This window comes from Pseudophryne corroboree, chromosome 1 (assembly GCF_028390025.1).
Source record: "Pseudophryne corroboree isolate aPseCor3 chromosome 1, aPseCor3.hap2, whole genome shotgun sequence".
In the NCBI taxonomy this organism is placed as follows: Eukaryota; Metazoa; Chordata; class Amphibia; order Anura; family Myobatrachidae; genus Pseudophryne; species Pseudophryne corroboree.
In genome coordinates, this window is record NC_086444.1 from 755209809 (window position 1) to 755233618 (window position 23810).

General features: G+C 46.0%; 1 protein-coding gene and 1 long non-coding RNA gene across 4 annotated transcripts in view; one reads left to right on the forward strand and one right to left on the reverse strand.

The window, feature by feature from the left end:
- LOC134909789 (uncharacterized) overlaps nt 1-1158 on the reverse strand; it is a 24486-nt gene extending 23328 nt beyond the window's left edge. Inside the window, exon 1 of the long non-coding RNA XR_010176027.1 lies at nt 824-1158. This is a non-coding gene — a long non-coding RNA (uncharacterized LOC134909789). The remainder of the gene's footprint in view (nt 1-823) is intronic.
- Nucleotides 1-23610, forward strand: part of LOC134909772 (protein FAM13A-like) — a 27933-nt gene extending 4323 nt beyond the window's left edge. Inside the window, exons 1-7 of one of the 3 annotated variants that reach the window (XM_063917026.1) lie at nt 31-207; nt 1252-1438; nt 7416-7625; nt 8623-8803; nt 10240-10357; nt 12520-12686; nt 22192-23610. In XM_063917026.1, the coding sequence (XP_063773096.1) occupies nt 160-207; nt 1252-1438; nt 7416-7625; nt 8623-8803; nt 10240-10357; nt 12520-12686; nt 22192-22273 (993 nt within the window). In that variant the 5' untranslated portion in view covers nt 31-159 and the 3' untranslated portion in view covers nt 22274-23610. Of the gene's footprint in view, nt 1-30; nt 208-874; nt 1127-1251; nt 1439-7415; nt 7626-8622; nt 8804-10239; nt 10358-12519; nt 12687-22191 lie in introns of those variants that run through there. The other 2 variants (XM_063917036.1, XM_063917043.1) reach the window with 2 other exon arrangements.
- The last annotated feature ends 200 nt before the right edge of the window (nt 23611-23810 follow it).

Sequence of the window (23810 nt, forward strand, 5' to 3'; positions counted from 1 at the left end):
AGTTATTATGACATCATATCTGTTCTGTGACACGGTGGTTCTATTACCTGGGACCCTCTAGTGTTTCCAGGACGAGGAGCTGATTTTCTGCTCTTGGCTTATTCTTAAAATTTTGAATTACTGTTGACCTTAGAGTTTATCTCTAAATTGTGTGCAGCTATGGGCTGCATTTGCTGTAAAATGTTCCTTCCGACACCGAGGCAAAAGGTAAGTGCGCTTTTATATTTATTTGTTGTACGCTGCACATATACAGGATTTTCACAGACCGGCAAAGAGGCGGAGCTCAGCCAAAAGTGGGTGTTTCTGGGCAGAATGGGTGATGTTTTGTCTCAGTTTTGCAGGCCTAAATATGGGGAGATCGGTATATTGTACCAATTAACTCAACGGCAACAATTTTTTTTTACATGTATTGAACGTAAAATCTAAGAAAACACTTTTAAAATGTAGCTCCCTATCACTGGGTGTACCATTAGGTGTCCATGGGTGGGTGATGCACCTCCGCCTTTCACTCATGTTAGTCCTGGTTAGCTCTTGGGTGTGGGCATAGGTGAACAGAGGTGTCCTGTTGACGTGGGCCTTATAGTAATATTCATATAGGAACACATAGGTGGTATGGGGCAGGGGGTGCAGTGCACACGGGCATTACAGTAACATGGGCACAGACCGTCTCTCATTCACAAACAATGGAAATTTATTTAAGTTCCTCCCCAGCACAGGACATGAGATATTTACACCATTATGTGCCTCTCCTATATCTCCCCCTGCACAAATCCTAGGCAGCAGTGTCTCATAATTTGGGTATGTTGTATAGTGTAAGACTCACGTTTCACCATTAGCCTCACAGGCTCTCACAGTATCGGCACTGAAGCGTCCATCTCCCCTTGCTGGGCTTTGTGGTTCTTCAGCATTTCTGCCTCTGTCACACATGCAGACCCTCTCTCATTTTCAGCTGTATGAGGCACTGAGGTAACGGCTGCAGTGTGCGCCTCCTCCTGCCAGCAGCTGTCTCCTGCCCCTTCTCCTCACGCACAACTCTAACTGTCACTAACTGCCCATGCCTCCTGGTGCCTCACTGATACATTACCATCATTATTATAACTGTAACAATAAGTTATAATCCACAATGGTAAAGTTACTGCTGGTTCCTCTGCCCTGTTCTGTATTATTGCTTCCATGGCAGAGAATGCTTGTACTGCGGAGTCTTATGTAGCCACAGCTCATGATGTCCCTTCTTCTCTCTGCTCTCTATAGCCAAGCAAAACTGCGAGGCTGAAGAAGGTGAAAAAAGGAGTGGCAACAGACCCTGGCACAGTACAGCCCCCCATACCCAGCGGGAAGGTGTTTGGTGTGCCACTCGCTGAGCTGGAGAAAGACGGCCTGATGATGGATGGAGTGCCAGCAGTGGTGTGGAGCATGGTGGAGTACTTGCGCAGTGAAGGTAAGCTTTCCTTAGCTGTTATGCATAGTCTGATTGTTTATATATATAATCACTTACCTATAACACTTACTGATATAATGGGTCTAGTGCTCTAAAGTCACATTTGTCTTTACTTTGCTGCTGGGTATTTCTCTGACGTCCTAGTGGATGCTGGGACTCCGTCAGGACCATGGGGAATAGCGGCTCCGCAGGAGACAGGGCACAAAATTTAAAAGTTTGACCACTAGGTGGTGTGTACTGGCTCCTCCCCCTATGACCCTCCTCCAAGCCTCAGTTAGGTTTTTGTGCCCGTCCGAGAAGGGTGCAATCTAGGTGGCTCTCCTAAAGAGCTGCTTAGAAAAAGTTTGTTAGGTTTTTTATTTTCAGTGAGTCCTGCTGGCAACAGGATCACTGCAACGAGGGACTTAGGGGAGAAGAAGTGAACTCACCTGCGTGCAGGATGGATTTGCTTCTTAGGCTACTGGACACTAGCTCCAGAGGGACGATCACAGGTACAGCCTGGATGGGTCACCGGAGCCGCGCCGCCGACCCCTTGCAGATGCCGAATAGAGAAGAGGTCCAGAAACCGGCGGCAGAAGACGTCTCAGTCTTCATGAGGTAGCGCACAGCACTGCAGCTGTGCGCCATTGCTCTCCGCACACTTCACACCAGCGGTCACTGAGGGTGCAGGGCGCTGGGGGGGGCGCCCTGGGCAGCAATGTAATATACCTATTCTGGCTAAAATATATCACATATAGCCCCTGGGGCTATATGGATGTATTTAATCCCTGCCAGGTTCCAAAAAAACCGGGAGAAGAAGCCCGCCGAAAAGGGGGCGGGGCCTATTCTCCTCAGCACACAGCGCCATTTTCCTGCCCAGCTCCGCTGCGAGGAAGGCTCCCAGGACTCTCCCCTGCACTGCACTACAGAAACAGGGTAAAAACAGAGAGGGGGGGCACTTATTGGCGATATTTATAATATTTGAGCTGCTATAAAGGGAACACACTTATTAAGGTTGTCCCTATATATATATTTATAGCGCTTGGGTGTGTGCTGGCAAACTCTCCCTCTGTCTCCCCAAAGGGCTAGTGGGGTCCTGTCTTCTATCAGAGCATTCCCTGTGTGTCTGCTGTGTGTCGGTACGTGTGTGTCGACATGTATGAGGACGATGTTGGCGTGGAGGCGGAGCAATTGCCTGTAATGGTGATGTCACCCCCTAGGGAGTCGACACCAGAATGGATGGCTTTGTTTATGGAATTACGGGATAGTGTCAGCACGCTACAAAAGTCGGTTGACGACATGAGACAGCCGGCAAACCAGTTAGTACCTGTCCAGGCGTCTCAGACACCGTCAGGGGCTGTAAAACGCCCTTTACCTCAGTCGGTCGACACAGACCCAGACACTGACACTGAATCCAGTGTCGACGGTGAAGAAACAAACGTATTTTCCAGTAGGGCCACACGTTATATGATCACGGCAATGAAGGAGGCTTTGCATATCTCTGATACTGCAAGTACCACAAAAAGGGGTATTATGTGGGGTGTGAAAAAACTACCGATAGTTTTTCCTGAATCAGAGGAACTGAATGAAGTGTGTGATGAAGCGTGGGTTACCCCAGATAGAAAACTGCTAATTTCAAAGAAGTTATTGGCATTATACCCTTTCCCGCCAGAGGTTAGGGCGCGCTGGGAAACACCTCCTAGGGTGGATAAGGCGCTCACACGCTTATCAAAGCAAGTGGCGTTACCGTCTCCTGATACGGCCGCCCTCAAGGATCCAGCTGATAGGAGGCTGGAGAATACATTAAAAAGTATATACACACATACGGGTGTTATACTGAGACCAGCAATCGCCTCAGCCTGGATGTGCAGTGCTGGCGTGGCTTGGTCGGAGTCACTGTCTGAAAATATTGATACCCTGGATAGGGACAGTATTTTACTGACTATAGAGCAGTTAAAGGATGCATTTCTTTATATGCGAGATGCACAGAGAGATATTTGCACTCTGGCATCAAGAGTAAGTGCGATGTCCATATCTGCCAAGGTGGACCCCTGGATCCTGCAGGTAGTATCTCAGGGTTACAGGTTGGAATTCGAGAAGTCCCCTCCTCGCCGTTTCCTAAAGTCTGCTTTGCCAACGTCTCCCTCCGACAGGGCGACGGTATTGGAGGCCATTCACAAGCTGTATTCTCAGCAGGTGATAGTCAAGGTACCCCTCCTACAACAGGGACAGGGGTATTACTCCACGCTATTTGTGGTACTGAAGCCGGACGGCTCGGTAAGACCGATTCTAAATCTAAAATCTCTGAACCTGTACATACAAAAATTCAAGTTCAAGATGGAGTCACTCAGAGCAGTGATAGCGAATCTGGAAGAAGGGGATTTTATGGTGTCCTTGGACATCAAGGATGCTTACCTTCATGTTCCAATTTGTCCTTCACACCAAGGGTACCTCAGGTTCGTGGTCCAAAACTGTCATTATCAGTTTCAGACGCTGCCGTTTGGATTGTCCACGGCACCCCGGGTCTTTACCAAGGTAATGGCCGAAATGATGATCCTTCTTCGAAGAGAAGGCGTCTTAATTATCCCTTACTTGGACGATCTCCTGATAAGGGCAAGATCCAGAGAACAGCTGGAGGTCGGAGTAGCACTAACCCAAGTAGTGCTCCAACAACACGGGTGGATTCTGAATTTTCCAAAATCCCAACTGATCCCGACGACACGTCTGTTGTTCCTAGGGATGATTCTGGACACTGTTCAGAAAAAGGTATTTCTTCCGGAGGAGAAAGCCAGGGAGTTATCCGATCTAGTCAGGAACCTCCTAAAACCAGGAAAAGTATCTGTGCATCAATGCACAAGAGTCCTAGGAAAAATGGTAGCTTCTTACGAAGCGATTCCATTCGGCAGATTCCATGCACGAACTTTTCAGTGGGATCTGCTGGACAAATGGTCCGGATCGCATCTGCAGATGCATCAGCGGATAAAATTGTCCACAAGGACAAGAGTGTCTCTGCTATGGTGGTTGCAGAGTGCTCATCTGTTAGAGGGCCGCAGATTCGGCATACAGAACTGGGTCCTAGTGACCACGGATGCCAGCCTGAGAGGCTGGGGAGCGGTCACACAGGGAAGAAACTTCCAGGGCGTGTGGTCAAGCCTGGAGACGTCTCTTCACATAAATATACTGGAGCTAAGAGCAATCTACAATGCTCTAAGCCTGGCAAAACCTCTGCTTCAGGGTCAGCCGGTGTTGATTCAGTCGGACAACATCACGGCAGTCGCCCACGTAAACAGACAGGGCGGCACAAGAAGCAGGAGGGCAATGGCAGAAGCTGCAAGGATTCTCCGCTGGGCAGAAAATCATGTGTTAGCACTGTCAGCTGTGTTCATCCCGGGAGTGGACAACTGGGAAGCAGACTTCCTCAGCAGACACGATCTGCACCCGGGAGAGTGGGGACTTCATCCAGAAGTCTTCCACATGATTGTGGTCCATTGGGAAAGACCAATGGTGGACATGATGGCGTCCCGCCTCAACAAAAAACTGGACAGGTATTGCGCCAGGTCAAGAGACCCTCAGGCAATAGCTGTAGACGCTCTGGTAACACCATGGGTGTACCAGTCAGTGTATGTGTTTCCTCCTCTGCCTCTCATACCAAAAGTACTGAGAATTATACGGCAAAGGGGAGTAAGAACGATACTCGTGGCTCCGGATTGGCCAAGAAGAACTTGGTACCAGGAACTTCAGGAGATGCTCACGGAAGATCCGTGGCCTCTACCTCTAAGACGGGACCTGCTTCAGCAGGGACCGTGTCTATTCCAAGACTTACCGCGGCTGCGTTTGACGGCATGGCGGTTGAACGCCGAATCCTAAGGGAAAAAGGCATTCCGGAAGAGGTCATCCCTACCCTGGTAAAAGCCAGGAAGGAGGTGACTGCACAACATTATCACCGCATTTGGAGAAAATATGTTGCGTGGTGTGAGGCCAGGAAGGCCCCGACGGAGGAATTTCAACTGGGTCGATTCCTACATTTCCTGCAAACAGGATTGTCTATGGGCCTCAAATTAGGGTCCATTAAGGTTCAAATTTCGGCCCTGTCGATTTTCTTCCAGAAAGAATTGGCTTCAGTTCCTGAAGTCCAGACTTTTGTAAAAGGAGTACTACATATACAGCCCCCGGTTGTGCCCCCAGTGGCACCGTGGGATCTTAATGTAGTTTTGGATTTTCTCAAATCCCATTGGTTTGAGCCACTCAAATCGGTGGATTTGAAATATCTTACATGGAAAGTAACCATGCTACTGGCCCTGGCTTCAGCCAGGAGAGTGTCAGAATTGGCGGCTTTATCGTATAAAAGCCCATATCTGATTTTCCATTCGGACAGGGCAGAACTGCGGACGCGTCCTCACTTTCTGCCTAAGGTGGTTTCAGCGTTTCACCTGAACCAGCCTATTGTGGTGCCTGCGGCTACTAGCGATTTGGAGGATTCCAAGTTGCTGGACGTTGTCAGAGCATTGAAAATATATATTTCAAGGACGGCTGGAGTCAGAAAATCTGACTCGCTGTTTATACTGTATGCACCCAACAAGCTGGGTGCTCCTGCTTCTAAGCAGACGATTGCTCGTTGGATTTGTAGCACAATTCAACTTGCACATTCTGTGGCAGGCCTGCCACAGCCTAAATCTGTCAAGGCCCATTCCACAAGGAAGGTGGGCTCATCTTGGGCGGCTGCCCGAGGGGTCTCGGCATTACAACTCTGCCGAGCAGCTACTTGGTCAGGGGAGAACACGTTTGTAAAATTCTACAAATTTGATACCCTGGCTAAGGAGGACCTGGAGTTCTCTCATTCGGTGCTGCAGAGTCATCCGCACTCTCCCGCCCGTTTGGGAGCTTTGGTATAATCCCCATGGTCCTGACGGAGTCCCAGCATCCACTAGGACGTCAGAGAAAATAAGATTTTACTTACCGATAAATCTATTTCTCGTAGTCCGTAGTGGATGCTGGGCGCCCATCCCAAGTGCGGATTGTCTGCAATACTTGTACATAGTTATTGTTACAAAAAAATCGGGTTGTTATTGTTGTGAGCCGTCTGTTCAGAGGCTCCTACGTTTGTCATACTGTTAACTGGGTTCAGATCACAAGTTGTATGGTGTGATTGGTGTGGCTGGTATGAGTCTTACCCGGGATTCAAAATCCTTCCTTATTGTGTACGCTTGTCCGGGCACAGTATCCTAACTGAGGCTTGGAGGAGGGTCATAGGGGGAGGAGCCAGTACACACCACCTAGTGGTCAAACTTTTAAATTTTGTGCCCTGTCTCCTGCGGAGCCGCTATTCCCCATGGTCCTGACGGAGTCCCAGCATCCACTACGGACTACGAGAAATAGATTTATCGGTAAGTAAAATCTTATTTTCCTCTGCATTGTGAACCCTTTTGCTGTGAATGAAGAGATAGGTAGATTCTTATACAGATTAATCTGGTGCTTGTCACGTGTTGTATTGATCGCGCTGTCTGCACCCAGCTGCGCCGCTCTCCTCCCTGTATATAGTGGGTAGTGCTAGTGTGGTGCTAATCTCCACTCCTCTCAGCTCTGTTATAGCGCTCTGTCCATGCTGTCTCCTAGGTTCCCCTGATCACCTGACTGATGTCTGTGCTATGTTATATGAATGAAATCTCTGCGGAGCTAACGTTATGTTTCTCTCATTACAGTCAGGAGTAACTGCCTGTGCTTATACCAGCACATTGTTATCTCCCCTGACTGTTATTAATGTTAGTGGTATCATCTGCAATAAGGGAACTAATTCTCCTTGTAATTATTGATGTTCTTATCACAAATGTAATGTGTTCATGTGACTGTTTCTACCTTTTACATTATACCACTTTATACCACTTTAAGTCTACAGGTGAGATTGGGCCTCCTCACAGAACTCACAACCTATTACATATACCCCATAGAAAGTACAAGTAAGTGTCACTCTGTAAGAAGTTTATATGTTGTATGCTTTCAGGGATAAGTTATGAAGGCATCTTCCGAGTAAACGGAAACGTCAGACTGGTGAATGAACTCCGTGAGAAATATGATCGGAGTGAGCCAGTGACGCTACCGGAGCAAGGGAATGTCCCTGCCGCTGCCAGTCTCCTGAAGCTCTTCCTCAGAGAGATCCCGGACGGGCTAATCTCCGCTGCAGCAGTTACCCAGCTGATGCAGTGTTACCAGGGTGAGTGCAATTTGTATTACACATCATGATCATAGAGCAATTTAAGGACCTCAAAACCATGGACAAAGTTCTAGATAATTTTTTTTTTTTTAAATATATCTGTAATAAATGTAAGCACAGAAAGAGATTGGCGGGGCACACATTACATATGGGCACTGAGTAACATGTAGCTAGTGGCAGGTATTAGGTGATGTTACCCATGCTACAGAGACTCTGCCATAGCTGTGCACCGTGTCCCCTCAGGTGACTATGACGAGGGATAAGGGACCAGCATAACAGTAACTATGATGCTGCTGGGCCAATAAAACATGAAGTGACATTATGGAAATGATTGTGACTACGAGGACTGAATAATAGCGTTCTGTGATGCAGCTCACCAGGCAGAAAATAAGCAACACACTCAGCTTAGTGACATTCAGAAGTAGCAGCACAGATGCTTGGAGGATTTTCCTCCCGTGGTATCAAATCTCATGGGGTTTTTATAAATGAGAATTAACAAAAACAGATTCATTTAAGGCCTTTATTGTTATTAGTATGATTATTATTATTATTATTATTATTATTAGTCTCACCCAGTGGTCTACAGACATTACTTCACGTCAGGTACATTACAGTAGCTTACAATTGGAATGGATTCAGGGTCGGACTGGCCCACAGGGGTACAGGGGAAACCACCGGTGGGCCCCACTGCCTTAGGGCCCACTTCTTCCTCTAGGGATCAGGTTCCAGACTGTGCCCTTGTATTATACATGGTAGATATGTTGTATTACACTGCAAAAGACAATTGTGTATTTCAAGGCTCTGTGGAGGCTGGCCACACCCCCTTTGTAGGCTGGCCACTCCCATAAGTATGGGCCCCTATCACTGGATTTCCCCGGTTGGCCCTTCATGTCTCAGTCCGACACTGAATGGATTAATGATATAGAGCATTACTTGCCCTACGTGACTGGGATTGCTCTGCAGTGTGCGCTCAGACTCTTGCTTGTTGTTATCACAGAGAATGAAGGAGACACACCACCAGAACGCAGCTGGATGGAAGTGATAAATGAGTTGCCAGAAGCCCATTACCGCCTGCTGAATTACATCTGCCATTTCCTGGCACAGGTGGCTGCACATAGCGCAGACAACAAAATGGATGCCAACAATCTGGCCATAGTGTTTGGACCAAACTGCTTCCGGTGAGATTGCATATAGTATTACTCTGATGTTTGCATGGAAGTCTCGTTATAGGAACCTTTTATAAGTTTATGTATATGTATGTCACCAGACCACCAGGGACATTTGGTGGACTTTCTAATCATGTTGACATTTCATCAGTGTCGACGTGATGAATGCTGATGTGGTCAACATCAAGATGTCAAGCATGTCGATAGTAAAACCATGCTGACATTCTCATGTTGACATTATGAATGTATACCACACCCAGGACACATATGTACTGTGAATCTCTGTGAGATCTATATAAGATATGTCTGTGGGAGAATTACATTTCCTGTCTACTTATCAAAGCTATGAAACAGGAGATATTGAGAGATCTTTTCCTCTGTGAGTAACAGCGCTAGCAGCAGCCGTCCCCATAGTGTTCTATATAACAAGCTGTGAGAGGCATGGCTTTTAGGGACTTGTCTCTGTTGGCGATAAGCTGGGTATTATTATTAGGGCATTAAGGCAAATGATCATAAATGTGAGACGATTTATTAAGGGGAGATGGGCATTTGCAAGTACAATACAATGAGCAGAGTTCTGCTAAATACATGGGCATAAGATGAAATGTACACCTGGTCTAACCTGCTGTTTATGTCATCTGTAGGACTACATACAGATACATTGCTGTGGCTAATATATGAGAAATATTTGTATCTGAGACATTCATAGATTGGGATAGGACGTCACTGTCCTGCTAACAATTACTACAGACACTGACATGTGACACAAACATGTGACACACCTGGAAATCAGTGGCGGACCTTGTGAGTGGTGGGCCCAAGTGCAAAAATATAATTTGGGCCCGCCCTCCTCCACCTCACCCCAAAATCACAATATGCCACACAGCAGTGGGTGACAGGGAGAGAATGCGGGTGACAGGGAGAGACAGCGGGTGACAGGGAGAGGCAAAGGGTGACAGAGGCAGGCAAAGGGTGACAGGGAGAGACAGTGGGGGACGGGTACAAGCACAGTGTCCTGTGCGGTGTGGAGAACAGGGGGCATGTACCTTTGTGGAGGCAGGAACACAGCAGCCTTTGCTCTGTCCCTGACAGGGCCCCCAACCCCTTGTGCTTTCCTCAGTTTGGCACTCAGTCAGGCAGACTCTGACAGCACCAGTTACACGGCTGTGAGCTGCCTTTCATTCACATACAGCAGTGATTCAGAAAACATTACACCTGTGTTTTAATTAGAGGCAGTAAGTGGCTGTGATCAGAGGCAGGACTACCATTGGTGCATTGGAGTCAGGGAATAGTGTGAGTGATGTCTCCCGGCTGTGCCACCCCTCCAGTCTCTAAGTAACATACCTGCTCCAGTGCAGAATATGCCGCTATAACTAGAGAGACAGCACTATGGGGATCTGGAATACAGTGACTGTGACAGGGGGACTAATACTTCTCTCTCTGTATAGTGTGGCTCCTGACATTGATGGAGTGAAGCAGCAAGCGATCTGCAATAAGATCATGGCAGAGCTGCTTAATGAATATACCAAGACATCGAACGCATGTGAACACACCAGTATGGACAAGGTATGTGAAGACATGGGCAGTATAATTACAGTATGTAAAACATAGTTATGCTTTTATTCCCTTTTTTCCCCATGATGTGAGGTATAAAAGTTTATAAACCTATAAATTAAATTTCTTTTAATCATTAATGTTGAAAAAACATTAGAACAGAGATCAAAGACAAACTGTCAGTGCAGCCTTTCAGGACACAGACCACCATACATCACAGAGAGCATCCTAGTGACCACATACTATACAGAGAGCATACCTGTTAATGACATACTATACAAATAATATCCCACTAAATAATGTAATATACAGATAGCATCTCAGTGATTGACTTACAATACAGAAAGCATCCCAGTGACCACTATACTTGCCAAAAATATAGAGACACTCTGATGACCACCATCATTTTATGTGGATGGCCACTGTAGTTGAGTGTCTGCAATCTTTGTGTTGGGATCACAATAGGTGTAGTCACAGAATCTGTTTCTTAGACAACTTTACTGTCCTATGTATGACACATTATTTGGAACTCTTTTGTGATCTCAGAACAATGGCACACTGCCAATTGAAGTTTCAGAAAAAAGGCACTCTGCCACTCGTCACAAAACAATGGCACAATGCCACTTGTTACAGAACTATGGCACACTGCCCCCCTGGGGTCAGAGAACGAAAGCACATATCCATTTAGGGTCACAGGACATTGGCACATTGCTACTTGGAGAACAATGGCATACTACCACCAGGGGTCACAGAAAGATGTTACACTGCCACAGAACAATGGCACACTGGCATGTGGGATCACAATTCATACTGCCACTTGGGGGTCACAGAACTATGGAACACTGAGACTCGGGGTCACAGAACCATAGCACATTGTGTCTTGTTTGTTTTATTACTGAACAGTTTCCACAAGCAACAGTTTGAAAAAAGGAAACCAATGATACACATGGTATGACCCGTATCAGCAAATATGTTATTCATACCAATAACAAAAATAGTTTAGATGAATTAATTATCTGATAGAACATGGTGCTGGGGATTTCCTGATATGAAAGCGGCGATGTTTGTGCAGATGAGCGATTCTTTGCTACTGCACAAGACTTGGAAACACTTACTGTGCACCAAGTGTGAGTGTGATGGTGTGCGCACCTGCATATGAAAATGCTACTACCTGAGATGGCGCTTACCATACCTGGGTGTTTCAGGGTGGAGACTGGGAGGTGACCTGAAGGTAGTGCCATGGGCATGTCTCTTCAGCAGCCACGTTAGTCATTATTACAAAAAGTGACGCTGGAAACTCTGCACCAGTCAGGGGCTGCTAGAGGAGTCCATGTTTATCCGATGGTGGAGTGATCGGATACACCAGTGGACATGAGTAATGCTGAGATAAGTGATTGACCATTCCCATTGTAAGGTATGCATAGCGGGATCGTATACATCGCGGCAACAACAGAAAAGGACACCACTGTATGTCTGTAGCTTTACAGGTTGCAGGTTTCCTCTTCTGCTCTCGGGATCCGGTCTGAAGATCGACAGTGTCTAGGTCGACAATGTTTAGGTCGACCACTATAGGTCGACAGTCACTAGGTCGACATGGATGGAAGGTCGACAGGGTTTCTAGGTCGACGTGTGCTAGGTCGACAGGTCTAAAGGTCGACATGAGTTTTTCACATTTTTTTTCTTTTTTTGAATTTTTTCATACTTAACGATCCACGTGGACTACGATTGGAACGGTAAAGTGTGCCGAGCGAAGCGGTAGCGGAGCGAAGGCACCATGCCCGAAGCATGGCGAGCGAAGCGAGCCATGCGAGGGGACGCGGTGCACTAATTTGGGATCCCGGTCACTCTACGAAGAAAACGACACCCAAAAATAAATAAATCCTCATGTCGACCTTTAGACCTGTCGACCTAGCACATGTCGACCTATAAACCCTGTCGACCTTCCATCCATGTCGACCTAGTGACTGTCGACCTATAGTGGTCGACCTAAACATTGTCGACCTAGACACTGTCGATTTGATGAACCACACCCTCTGCTCTCACACATAGAACCAGGAACACATTTTACTGATGCTTTATATCTTCATTTCTTCCAGTTATATTTTAATACATAGTTTGGTGTGGAAATGTCTCCATTGTCTTTATCATTTCTCACTGGGCACCTGTTACCATAGGTGTGTGAGACCAAGCCTGAAGAACTGCTTGAGGAAGCTGAGGTGCAGGAGCCACCACATGAGATCCCCCAGGCTAGCCTGATGGTGGCAGAGAGCCTGCCCTCCCCTGACTGCATGGACCCGGATGGTGACATGCCCATAGTAACCAGCACAGACTCCCCTCACAGGTAAGTTGCTGTCAGATACAATGGAATATGTGCATCTTCCATGTTCTGGTTGTTGGGGTAGGTTTCGGGTCTCTGCTATGATGTAGAAACAGCACCTCCATATCTGCCTGCACCTGGGGCTACAGAAACTCTGCCTCTCTATCTATTTCCCATAGGATGAGATAATTTCCTGTAGCAGCATTGTGCTCTAGGCCCAAAAGCTGTAAAGTTCCCGTCATCTTCTGTATGGAAATAGCTTTTCATCCTGTGTTTAGTAACTATCATTATACTACTAAGTGTAACATTATAATAAGAGAAATGCTACACCAGGAAATAATTAGTATTTACTAAGGGTATTAGAGACCAGGGAGAAAGCACAGTTATAGGCAAATAATTTGCTAGAAGAGTCTATAGCTGCTGGGCTGTGTTACAGTAATAAAATGTTTGTGCTATTATTTAAACATATACAGTAATTAACTCTCACTTTATTAAAGAAAATACAAAATGAAAACAAATGAACAAAATACTCCAGCTCCATCTTTCCTACCCCATGTCTCTCCAGCTTCCTGCCCCTTGTCACACCATCCCCCATTCTTTCCAGCCTCCTGCCCCATCGCTCCAGCCTCCTGAGTCACTTCAAGAGCCAACCCCCTCTAATTTACCTTCTTATTAGGCTGCATGCTCCTCTTCCTTGCAGCAGTGCAGCGTAGAGTAAAGATGCAGTGATGAGCCGTGCATGCGCAGAAGATGCTGGGTCCTAGTACCCGGCAGCTGTTGACCACCAGTACACAGAGGCAGCACTGGCAGGGTGACTGTGGCTATGCTCCAAGATCACAAGACTCAGGGTAATAGTCCTGCCAGCCCATCCCTGGTCACATGCCCACGACACTCGCATAACACAAACAAGACATATGAATAGCTGCCGCCCAGGAGAACCCAATACATCTCCACAAGTCTCAATCAGTACCGTGACTCTAGGCCACATGCCCTGTGCCACTTTATAGTTAAAAGTTATAAAACATTGTTTATAACTGTAAAATATCTATTCATACCTTACCAGTACATTTTAATACTCCCACATTGAAGGTACTACCTAAACCAAGCAGAGACCCAGAACTTCCTGGATCCTACAGGTCCATCTCTGTCTTAAATATAGGTTATAAAACCCTAACAAAAATAATGTCAGAGAGAGTCAAATGTATTCTTCCCTCTGTAATTCATGGAGATCAGACAGGGTTCATATGGGGTAGGCATTCTGTTGTCAGTCTTTGTAAGGTATTTACAATACAGCTGTGGTTGAGGTCATCTGGAGGCTCTGACGGTGCCTTTTGCTGAAACAGTATTTGATTTGGTGACTTGGGACCATCTCTTTGAAACACTTGCTGTTTTGTGTTTCCGGATCACTTCACTAACATTTTCTACAAACCCTACCTTTTATATAAACCCTACGTCCCAAGTGGCATGTAACAGATTTTTATCCTCGAAATGAAACAAAAAGATGGTGTATCACGGCTGCGCACAACTGAACCATGCAAATAAACCATACAAATTAGTAAATTTTTTAGAGTATCTGGACGCTAGATAAAATCCGTGTAGTCGGTCAATCTTTCTTAGTCCTCTATTTCTTGCATCTTGTGATAGTGAGTGGTCTTTCCAATGTCCAAATTCCCTCAAAAATAAGAAATAGTGTCCCAATCTTTGGATCTTTCTTAATTCAAATCCCTTCATAAGAGTGGGGTACTTTATGGAAGGTAAGTATTATTGTACCGTGCTCACGTGTAAATGTGTGATTATCCGCACAACAGATTGTGGGTTGGGTACTGTAGTACGTTTATCCCCTAAGTTTTCGTATAAAACCGAGATGCTTATGTTAGATTTACAGCTTTGTGACCCGTTATCTCTGTGGTTGGGAAATACAGAGGCTTGGAAGCAGATAATCCCCTCGATGGTAGATTCTGACCCTATTATTAAATATTATGACTCTACACTTAAATATCTTTCATCAGCACTTCTTCAAGAAGTGCACGTGAAAGTGATATATCGCGCTAGGCCAGAGACGTCATATGATTGCTGATGAAACTGGCCAGTGTCCCAAATGTCATATTTCTAATGCTACGCTTAGTCACAACATTTGGGAGTGTGGAAAAATACATACATTTTGGGGAAAGATTCTACAGTATGTCAATTCTTTGTTTTCATTGCAAATACCGGCGGAACCTTTAGCATTACTCTGTGCTAACTTTGATAATTGTGTACTGGGACCATATAAGCTATTTTACCATTATGAACAACCATAGTTACAGTAGCTAAGAAGGCCATTCTTATCCATTGGACCAGGGCCGAAACTGGGATTTTTGACACCCGGGGCAAGGTAGTCATTCCCCCCCCCCCCCCCCAAATAAATAAATAAATGAATGAATAAAATATTATATATATATATATATATATATATATATATATATATATATATATATATATATCTTTCAGATCTTTTTACCTGAAAAATTGCCTTTTCTAACATAAATTTCATATCCATCCCCCTAGCCTCCCATACTTAATCGAGGGGCAGCATGCTCCGAAGGCCACACCATAGTACCCCAATTCAAATTGTACCCCTGCAGCAACCTCTACCCTCACCACTTGTACTCCTGCAGCCGATCCCTCTCATGTACCGGCGGCAGGCAGGCAGCAGCTGGCTCCGCAGTGTACACGATTCTCCAGTGCGCTAACGTCATGACGTCAAGCGCACGGCAAAAAAAAAAAAAGTTATTGTGCCGGGTGATCCCGGGACCCAGCCTTAGTCTACAGTCCTCCGTGCGTTCTCCTTACCCCAGTAGCGCAGGGCAAGCACGGGGAGGTCACAATAGAGGGGACATCAGCAGCCAGCCGGCTCTGCTTCAGAGGAGAGAGAGAGACTTCGTGCTTCCCCGCGCACAGCACACTGCACACAGGAAATTGAAAGTAAACTACAGCTCCCGAGGGATGCTGGGAGCTGTAGTTTATTTTCAGTTTAATCACAGAACTGCGGCAGCTCCGACGGCTCTAAGCTGCTACCGTTGGCGCATAGGGAGAGGGTGTTAGGGGGTCTTGGTGCCCCCTCCAATCCAGAGCCCAGGTCGCCTACCCCCCTAGCACCCCCTAGTTACGGCCGTGATTGGACCTCTAGAGTCCCCCCAAACCGACTGCGGTAAAAACTTTTCTCTGATGTCCTAGTGGATGCTGGGAACTCCGTAAGGACCATGGGGAATAGACGGCTCCGCAGGAGACTGGGCACATCTAAAGAAAGAATTAGGACTATCTGGTGTGCACTGGCTCCTCCCCCTATGACCCTCCTCCAAGCCTCAGTTAGATTTCTGTGCCCGGCTGAGCTGGATGCACACTAGGGGCTCTCCTGAGCTCCTAGAAAGAAAGTATAATTTAGGTTTTTTATTTTACAGTGAGACCTGCTGGCAACAGGCTCACTGCACCGAGGGACTAAGGGGAGAAGAAGCGAACCTACCTAAGTGGTGGTAGCTTGGGCTTCTTAGGCTACTGGACACCATTAGCTCCAGAGGGATCGCACACAGGACCCGACCTCGTCGTCCGTTCCCGGAGCCGCGCCGCCGTCCCCCTTACAGAGCCAGAAGCAAGAAGGTCCGGAAAATCGGCGGCTGAAGACTTCTGTCTTCTCCAAGGTAGCGCACAGCACTGCAGCTGTGCGCCATTGCTCCTCATGCACACCACACACTGTGGTCACTGATGGGTGCAGGGCGCTGGGGGGGGGGGGCGCCCTGAGCAGCAATAAATAACACCTTGGCTGGCAAACTGACACCATATATAGCCCCAGAGGCTATATAGGTGTATATTAACCCCTGCCAGAAATCTTAAAATTGCGGGAGAAAGCCCGCCGAAAAAGGGGCGGAGCCATCTCCCTCAGCACACTGGCGCCATTTTCCCTCACAGCTCCGCTGGAAGGATCGCTCCCTGGCTCTCCCCTGCGGTCCTGCACTACAGAAAGGGTAAAAAAGAGAGGGGGGGCACAAATTTAGGCGCAGTATAATATATATGCAGCTATAAGGGGAAAACACACTTTATAGGTGATATCCCTGTGGTATATAGCGCTCTGGTGTGTGCTGGCATACTCTCCCTCTGTCTCCCCAAAGGGCTTTGTGGGGTCCTGTCCTCTGTCAGAGCATTCCCTGTGTGTGTCCTGTGTGTCGGTACCGCTGTGTCGACATGTATGATGAGGAAAATGATGTGGAGGCAGAGCAAATGCCTGTAAGTGTGTTGTCACCCCCTGAAGGGTCGACACCTGTGTGGATGGACTTATGGAAGGAATTACGTGACAGTGTCAGCTCCTTACATAAAAGGTTTGACGACATAGGACAGCCGGCTACTCAGCTTGTGACTGTTCCAGCGTCTCAAATGTCATCAGGGGCTTTAAAACACCCGCTACCTCAGATGGCAGACACAGATGTCGACACGGATACAGACTCCAGTGTCGACGACGATGAGACTAATGTACCCTCCAATAGGTCCACCCGTTACATGATTGAGGCAATGAAAAATGTATTACACATTTCTGATAGTACCCCAGGTACCACAAAAAAGGGTATTATGTTCGGTGAGAAAAAACTCCCAGTAGTTTTTCCTGCATCTGAGGAATTAAATGAGGTGTGTGCGGAAGCCTGGACTTCCCCCGATAAGAAATTGATAATTTCTAAACGGTTATTGGCAGCGTACCCTTTCCCGCCAGAGGATAGGTCACGTTGGGAAACATCCCCTAGGGTAGATAAAGCGCTTACACGTTTATCAAAACAGGTGGCACTACCGTCTCCGGATACGGCCGCCCTAAAGGATCCTGCCGATAGAAAGCAGGAAGCTACCCTAAAAGCTATATATACACACACGGGCATTATATTACGACCAGCGATTGCATCAGCATGGATGTGCAGTGCTGCTGCTGCGTGGTCAGATTCCCTGTTAGATAATATTGATACCCTGGATAGGGACAATATTTTGCTGACAGTAGAGCATATAAAAGACACTGTCTTATACATGCGTGATGCACAGAGGGATATTTGCCGGCTGGCATCAAAAATAAGTGCAATGTCCATTGCCGCCAGAAGGGGGTTATGGACTCGGCAGTGGTCAGGTGATGCCGATTCAAAAAGGCACATGGAAGTTTTGCCTTATAAGGGGGTGGAACTGTTTGGGGATGGTCTTTCAGACCTCGTTTCCACAGCTACGGCTGGGAAATCGACATTTTTGCCACAAGCTACCCCACAGCAAAAGAAAGCACCGTATTATCAAGTACAGTCCTTTCGGCCCCAAAAACACAAGAGGGCTCGAGGCGCGTCCTTTCTGCCGAGAGGCAAAGGTAGAGGGAAAAAGCTGCAGCATATAGCCAGTTCCCAAGAGCAAAAGTCCTCCCCCGCGTCCGGTAAGTCCACAGCATGACGCTGGGGCTTCACAGGCGGACCCGGGTACGGTGGGGGCCCGTCTCAGAAGGTGGATCCCTGGACCCTTCAAGTAGTATCTCAGGGGTACAGGCTGGAATTCGAGACGTCCCCTCCCCCCCCGCCGTTTTCTAAAATCGGCCTTACCAGCAACTCCCTCTGCCAGGGAGGCAGTGTTGGTGACTATCCAAAAACTGTATTCACAGCAAGTGATTGTCAAGGTACCCCTCCTTCAGCAAGGAAAGGGTTACTATTCCACAATGTTTGTGGTACCGAAACCGGACGGTTCGGTGAGACCCATCTTAAATTTAAAAGCCTTGAACACTTATATCAAAAGGTTCAAGTTCAAGATGGAATCGCTCAGGGCGGTTATTGCGAGCCTGGACGAGGGAGATTACATGGTCTCTCTGTACATCAAGGATGCGTACCTACATGTCCCCATTTACCCCCCTCACCAGGAGTACCTCAGATTTGTAGTACAGGACTGTCACTATCAGTTCCAGACGCTGCCGTTTGGGTTATCCACGGCACCGAGGGTCTTTACCAAGGTAATGGCCGAAATGATGATACTCCTTCGCAAGAAGGGAGTTTTAATTTTCCCGTACTTGGACGATCTCCTGATAAAGGCGAGGTCCAAAGAACAGTTGGTAGTGGGGGTAGCACTTTCTAGGGAAGTGCTACAACAGCACGGCTGGATTCTCAATTTTCCAAAGTCACAGCTGGTCCCGACGACACGTCTTCTGTTCCTGGGAATGATTCTGGACACAGACCAGAAAAAAGTGTTTCTTCCAGTGGAAAAAGCCGAGGAGTTGTCATCTCTAGTCAGAGACCTCCAAAAACCGGGACAGGTGTCGGTACATCAATGCACACGAGTCCTGGGAAAAATGGTAGCTTCGTACGAAGCAATTCCATTCGGAAGGTTCCACGCAAGGACTTTCCAGTGGGACCTGTTGGACAAATGGTCCGGGTCCCATCTCCAGATGCAACAGCGGATAACCCTGTCGGCAAGGACCAGGGTGTCGCTGCTGTGGTGGCTGCAGAGGGCTCATCTACTAGAGGGCCGCAGATTCGGAATACAGGACTGGGTCCTGGTGACCACGGATGCCAGCCTTCGGGGCTGGGGGGCAGTCACACAGGGAAGAAATTTCCAAGGACTGTGGTCAGATCAGGAGATTTCGCTTCACATATATATTCTGGAGCTAAGGGCCATCTACAATGCCCTAAGCCAAGCAAGGCCCCTGCTTCAGAACCAGTCGGTACTGATCCAATCAGACAACATCACGGCGGTCGCCCATGTAAACAGACAGGGCGGCACAAGAAGCAGGAGGGCAATGGCAGAAGCCACAAGGATTCTCCGATGGGCGGAAAATCATGTGTTAGCACTGACAGCAGTGTTCATTCCGGGAGTGGACAACTGGGAAGCAGACTTCCTCAGCAGGCACGACCTCCACCCGGGAGAATGGGGACTTCATCCAGAAGTCTTCCAAATGCTGGTAAACCGGTGGGAAAGACCACAGGTGGACATGATGGCGTCCCGCCTCAACAAAAAGCTAAAAAGATATTGCGCCAGGTCAAGGGACCCTCAGGCGATCGCTGTGGACGCTCTAGTAACACCGTGGGTGTACCAGTCGGTTTATGTGTTTCCTCCTCTGCCTCTCATTCCCAAGGTACTGAGAATAATACGAAGGCGAGGAGTGAAAACTATACTCGTGGTTCCGGATTGGCCAAGAAGAGCTTGGTACCCGGAACTTCAAGAGATGCTTTCAGAGGACCCTTGGCCTCTGCCGCTCAGACAGGACCTGCTGCAGCAGGGGCCCTGTCTGTTCCAAGACTTACCGCGGCTGCGTTTGACGGCATGGCGGTTGAACACCGGATCCTGAAGGAAAAGGGTATTCCGGAGGAAGTCATTCCTACCCTGATCAAAGCCAGGAAGGATGTCACCGCAAACCATTATCACCGCATTTGGCGAAAATATGTTGCTTGGTGTGAGGCCAGGAAGGCCCCAACGGAGGAATTTCAACTGGGTCGATTCCTGCATTTCCTGCAAACAGGGGTGACGTTGGGCCTCATATTGGGGTCCATTAAGGTCCAGATTTCGGCCCTGTCGATTTTCTTCCAGAAAGAACTGGCTTCCCTGCCTGAAGTTCAGACTTTTGTCAAGGGAGTTCTGCATATTCAGTTTCCTTTTGTGCCCCCAGTGGCACCTTGGGATCTCAATGTGGTTTTGGAGTTCCTGAAATCACATTGGTTTGAACTACTTAAGACTGTGGATTTGAAATATCTCACGTGGAAAGTGGTCATGCTGTTGGCCCTGGCTTCGGCGTGTGTCAGAATTGGCGGCTTTGTCCTATAAAAGCCCTTATCTGATTTTCCATATGGATAGGGCAGAATTGAGGACTCGTCCTCAGTTTCTTCCGAAGGTGGTATCAGCGTTTCACTTGAACCAGCCTATTGTGGTGCCTGCGGCTACTGGGAACTTGGAGGATTCCAAGTTACTGGATGTAGTCAGGGCCCTGAAAATTTATGTTTCCAGGACGGCTGGAGTCAGGAAAACTGACTCGCTGTTTATCCTGTATGCACCCAACAAACTGGGTGCTCCTGCTTCTAAGCAGACTATTGCGCGCTGGATTTGTAGCACTATTCAGCTGGCGCATTCTGCGGTAGGACTACCGCAGCCTAAATCTGTAAAAGCCCATTCCACAAGGAAGGTGGGCTCATCTTGGGCGGCTGCCCGAGGGGTCTCGGCTTTACAACTTTGCCGAGCTGCTACTTGGTCAGGGGCAAACACGTTTGCAAAATTCTACAAATTTGATACCCTGGCTGAGGAGGACCTGGAGTTCTCTCATTCGGTGTTGCAGAGTCGTCCGCACTCTCCCGCCCGTTTGGGAGCTTTGGTATAATCCCCATGGTCCTTACAGAGTTCCCAGCATCCACTAGGACGTCAGAGAAAATAAGAATTTACTCACCGGTAATTCTATTTCTCGTAGTCCGTAGTGGATGCTGGGCGCCCATCCCAAGTGCGGATTGTCTGCAATACTTGTAAATAGTTATTGTTACACAAATCGGGTTATTATTGCGAGCCATCTGTTCAGAGGCTCCTTTTGTTATCATACTGTTAACCGGGGTTCCTATCACGAGTTATACGGTGTGATTGGTGTGGCGGGTATGAGTCTTACCCGGGATTCAAAATCCTTCCTTATTGTGTCAGCTCTTCCGGGCACAGTGTCCTAACTGAGGCTTGGAGGAGGGTCATAGGGGGAGGAGCCAGTGCACACCAGATAGTCCTAATTCTTTCTTTAGATGTGCCCAGTCTCCTGCGGAGCCGTCTATTCCCCATGGTCCTTACGGAGTTCCCAGCATCCACTACGGACTACGAGAAATAGAATTACCGGTGAGTAAATTCTTATTATCTTCTACAGCTCCTATATTTTGATGGAAAATCTACACTTACAGATATTGAAACAGGAGTGGTGAAATGTCATTAAAAAAATTAGTTGTTTTTTTTATCGTGCGGTATCTTTGATAAATGGAAACTAGGAATCTTTAGTAGACAATGTGACTCTTGAAGGCCGTAGAGGTGGGATAGCAATCAGATCAAGTTTTGAGATGTACTGGGCACCTTTCTGTGTTATGTAACACTGTGACTCAGACAACCAATATGATTAACCTACCAGAGTCTTCATTCTTTGTTTGTAATTTTCTTTTGAGTTTTTATTGTTATTGATTGTTTACTTGCATTTTTTATTATTGTTTATTATATTGGATTCTATTGTTGCTTGTGTTTTTGCATACATTCCATGTTGATATATGTTCATGGCAATGTGATGCCTCCATGGAAATTATTTATGGATATTCACGGTATTGATTCTTTGACATTGATGTTTTGTACCGTCATATTCTATTTTATGTCTGCCTTATAACAATAAAAAATATAGATATATTTTTTAAGTTATAAAACATTGGCCATTTGCATAAATATTGATATTGTGTCCTACTCAGAATCAGACACTATGTGAGACTCGTCTACTTGTGATGGGAAAAGATTTGTTTTTTTTATAACATTCACTGATCAAAGTTTTTTTTTTTAGGGAGATGAATAACGAGGAAAACGCAGCTTTTGGGTGCAGGAGATTGGAAGAAGCTGATGGGATGCCCAAGGTGGACATCTAATGTCATAAATAACTACCTCAAACAATGTATCTACCTCAAACATTGTATCTACCTCAAAGTTGTATATTTACCTCAAACTTTGTATCTACCTCAAACAATGTATCTATCTCAAAGTTTTATATCTACCTCAAACATTGTATCTACCTCAAACAATGTATCCATCTCAAAGTTTTATATCTACCTCAAACTTTGTATCTACCTCAATGTATCTACCTCAAACATTGCATTTACCTCAAACAATGTATCTACCTCAAAGTTTTATATCTACTTCAAACATTGTATCTACCTCAAACATTGTATATACCTCAATGTATCTACCTCAAACATTGTATCTACCTCAAACAATGTATCTACCTCAAAGTTTTTATGTCTACCTCAAACTTTGTATCTACCTCAAACAATGTATTTACCTCAAACATTGTATTTACATCAAACAATATATCTACATTCAAATTTTTATATATACCTCATTGTATCTACTTTATTGTATCGACCTCAAACAATATATTTACCTCAATGTATCTACCTAAATGTTTGTACCTCAAATTTTTAAATCTACCTCAAACAATGAACAACGTATCTACCTCAAACAATATCTACCTTTAACAACGTATCTACCTCACAAAATATATCTACCTCAAACAACGTATCTACCTCACTGTAGCTACCTCAAACATATCTACCTCAAACAATGTTTCTACCTCAAATTTTTATATCTACCTCAAACAATGTATCTACCGCAATGTGTCTACCTCAAACAACATATCTACCTCAAACAATGTATCTACCTCAAACAATGTATCTACCTCAAATTTTTATATCTACCTCAAGCAATGTATCTACCTCAAACAACATATCTACCTCAAACAACATATCTACCTCAAACAACGTATCTACCTCAATGAATCTACCTCAAACAATGTATCTACCTCAAACAATGTATCTACCTCAAACAACTTATCTACCTCAAACAATATATCTACCTCAAACAATGTATCTACCTCAAACAACATATCTACCTCAAACAACATATCTACCTCAAACAATGTATCTACCTCAATGCATCTACCTCAAACAATGTATCTACCTCAAACAACTTATCTACCTCAAACAATGTATCTACCTCAAACAACGTATCTACCTCAAACAATGTATCTACCTCAATTTTTTATATCTACCTCAAACAACATATCTACCTCAAACAACATATGTACCTCAAACAACGTATCTACCTCAAAAAACATATCTAATAATAAAATAATAATAATAAAAAATATATATATATATATATATATAATCTCATAATCTATCTATCTATCTATCTATCTATCTATCTATCTACACACATAAATGAATATATGAATATAGATATGTATGTATGTATTTATTTATGTATGTATGTATGTATGTATGTATGTATGTATGTATGTGTTGTTTCAACAATAAAATAAGAAAGACAAGTCGACCAGTGTCTGATTTGGTATTGGAGTTCCCACTTAGCAATTTAAATGTTTTCCATTGTACTATTTGTTCGCCC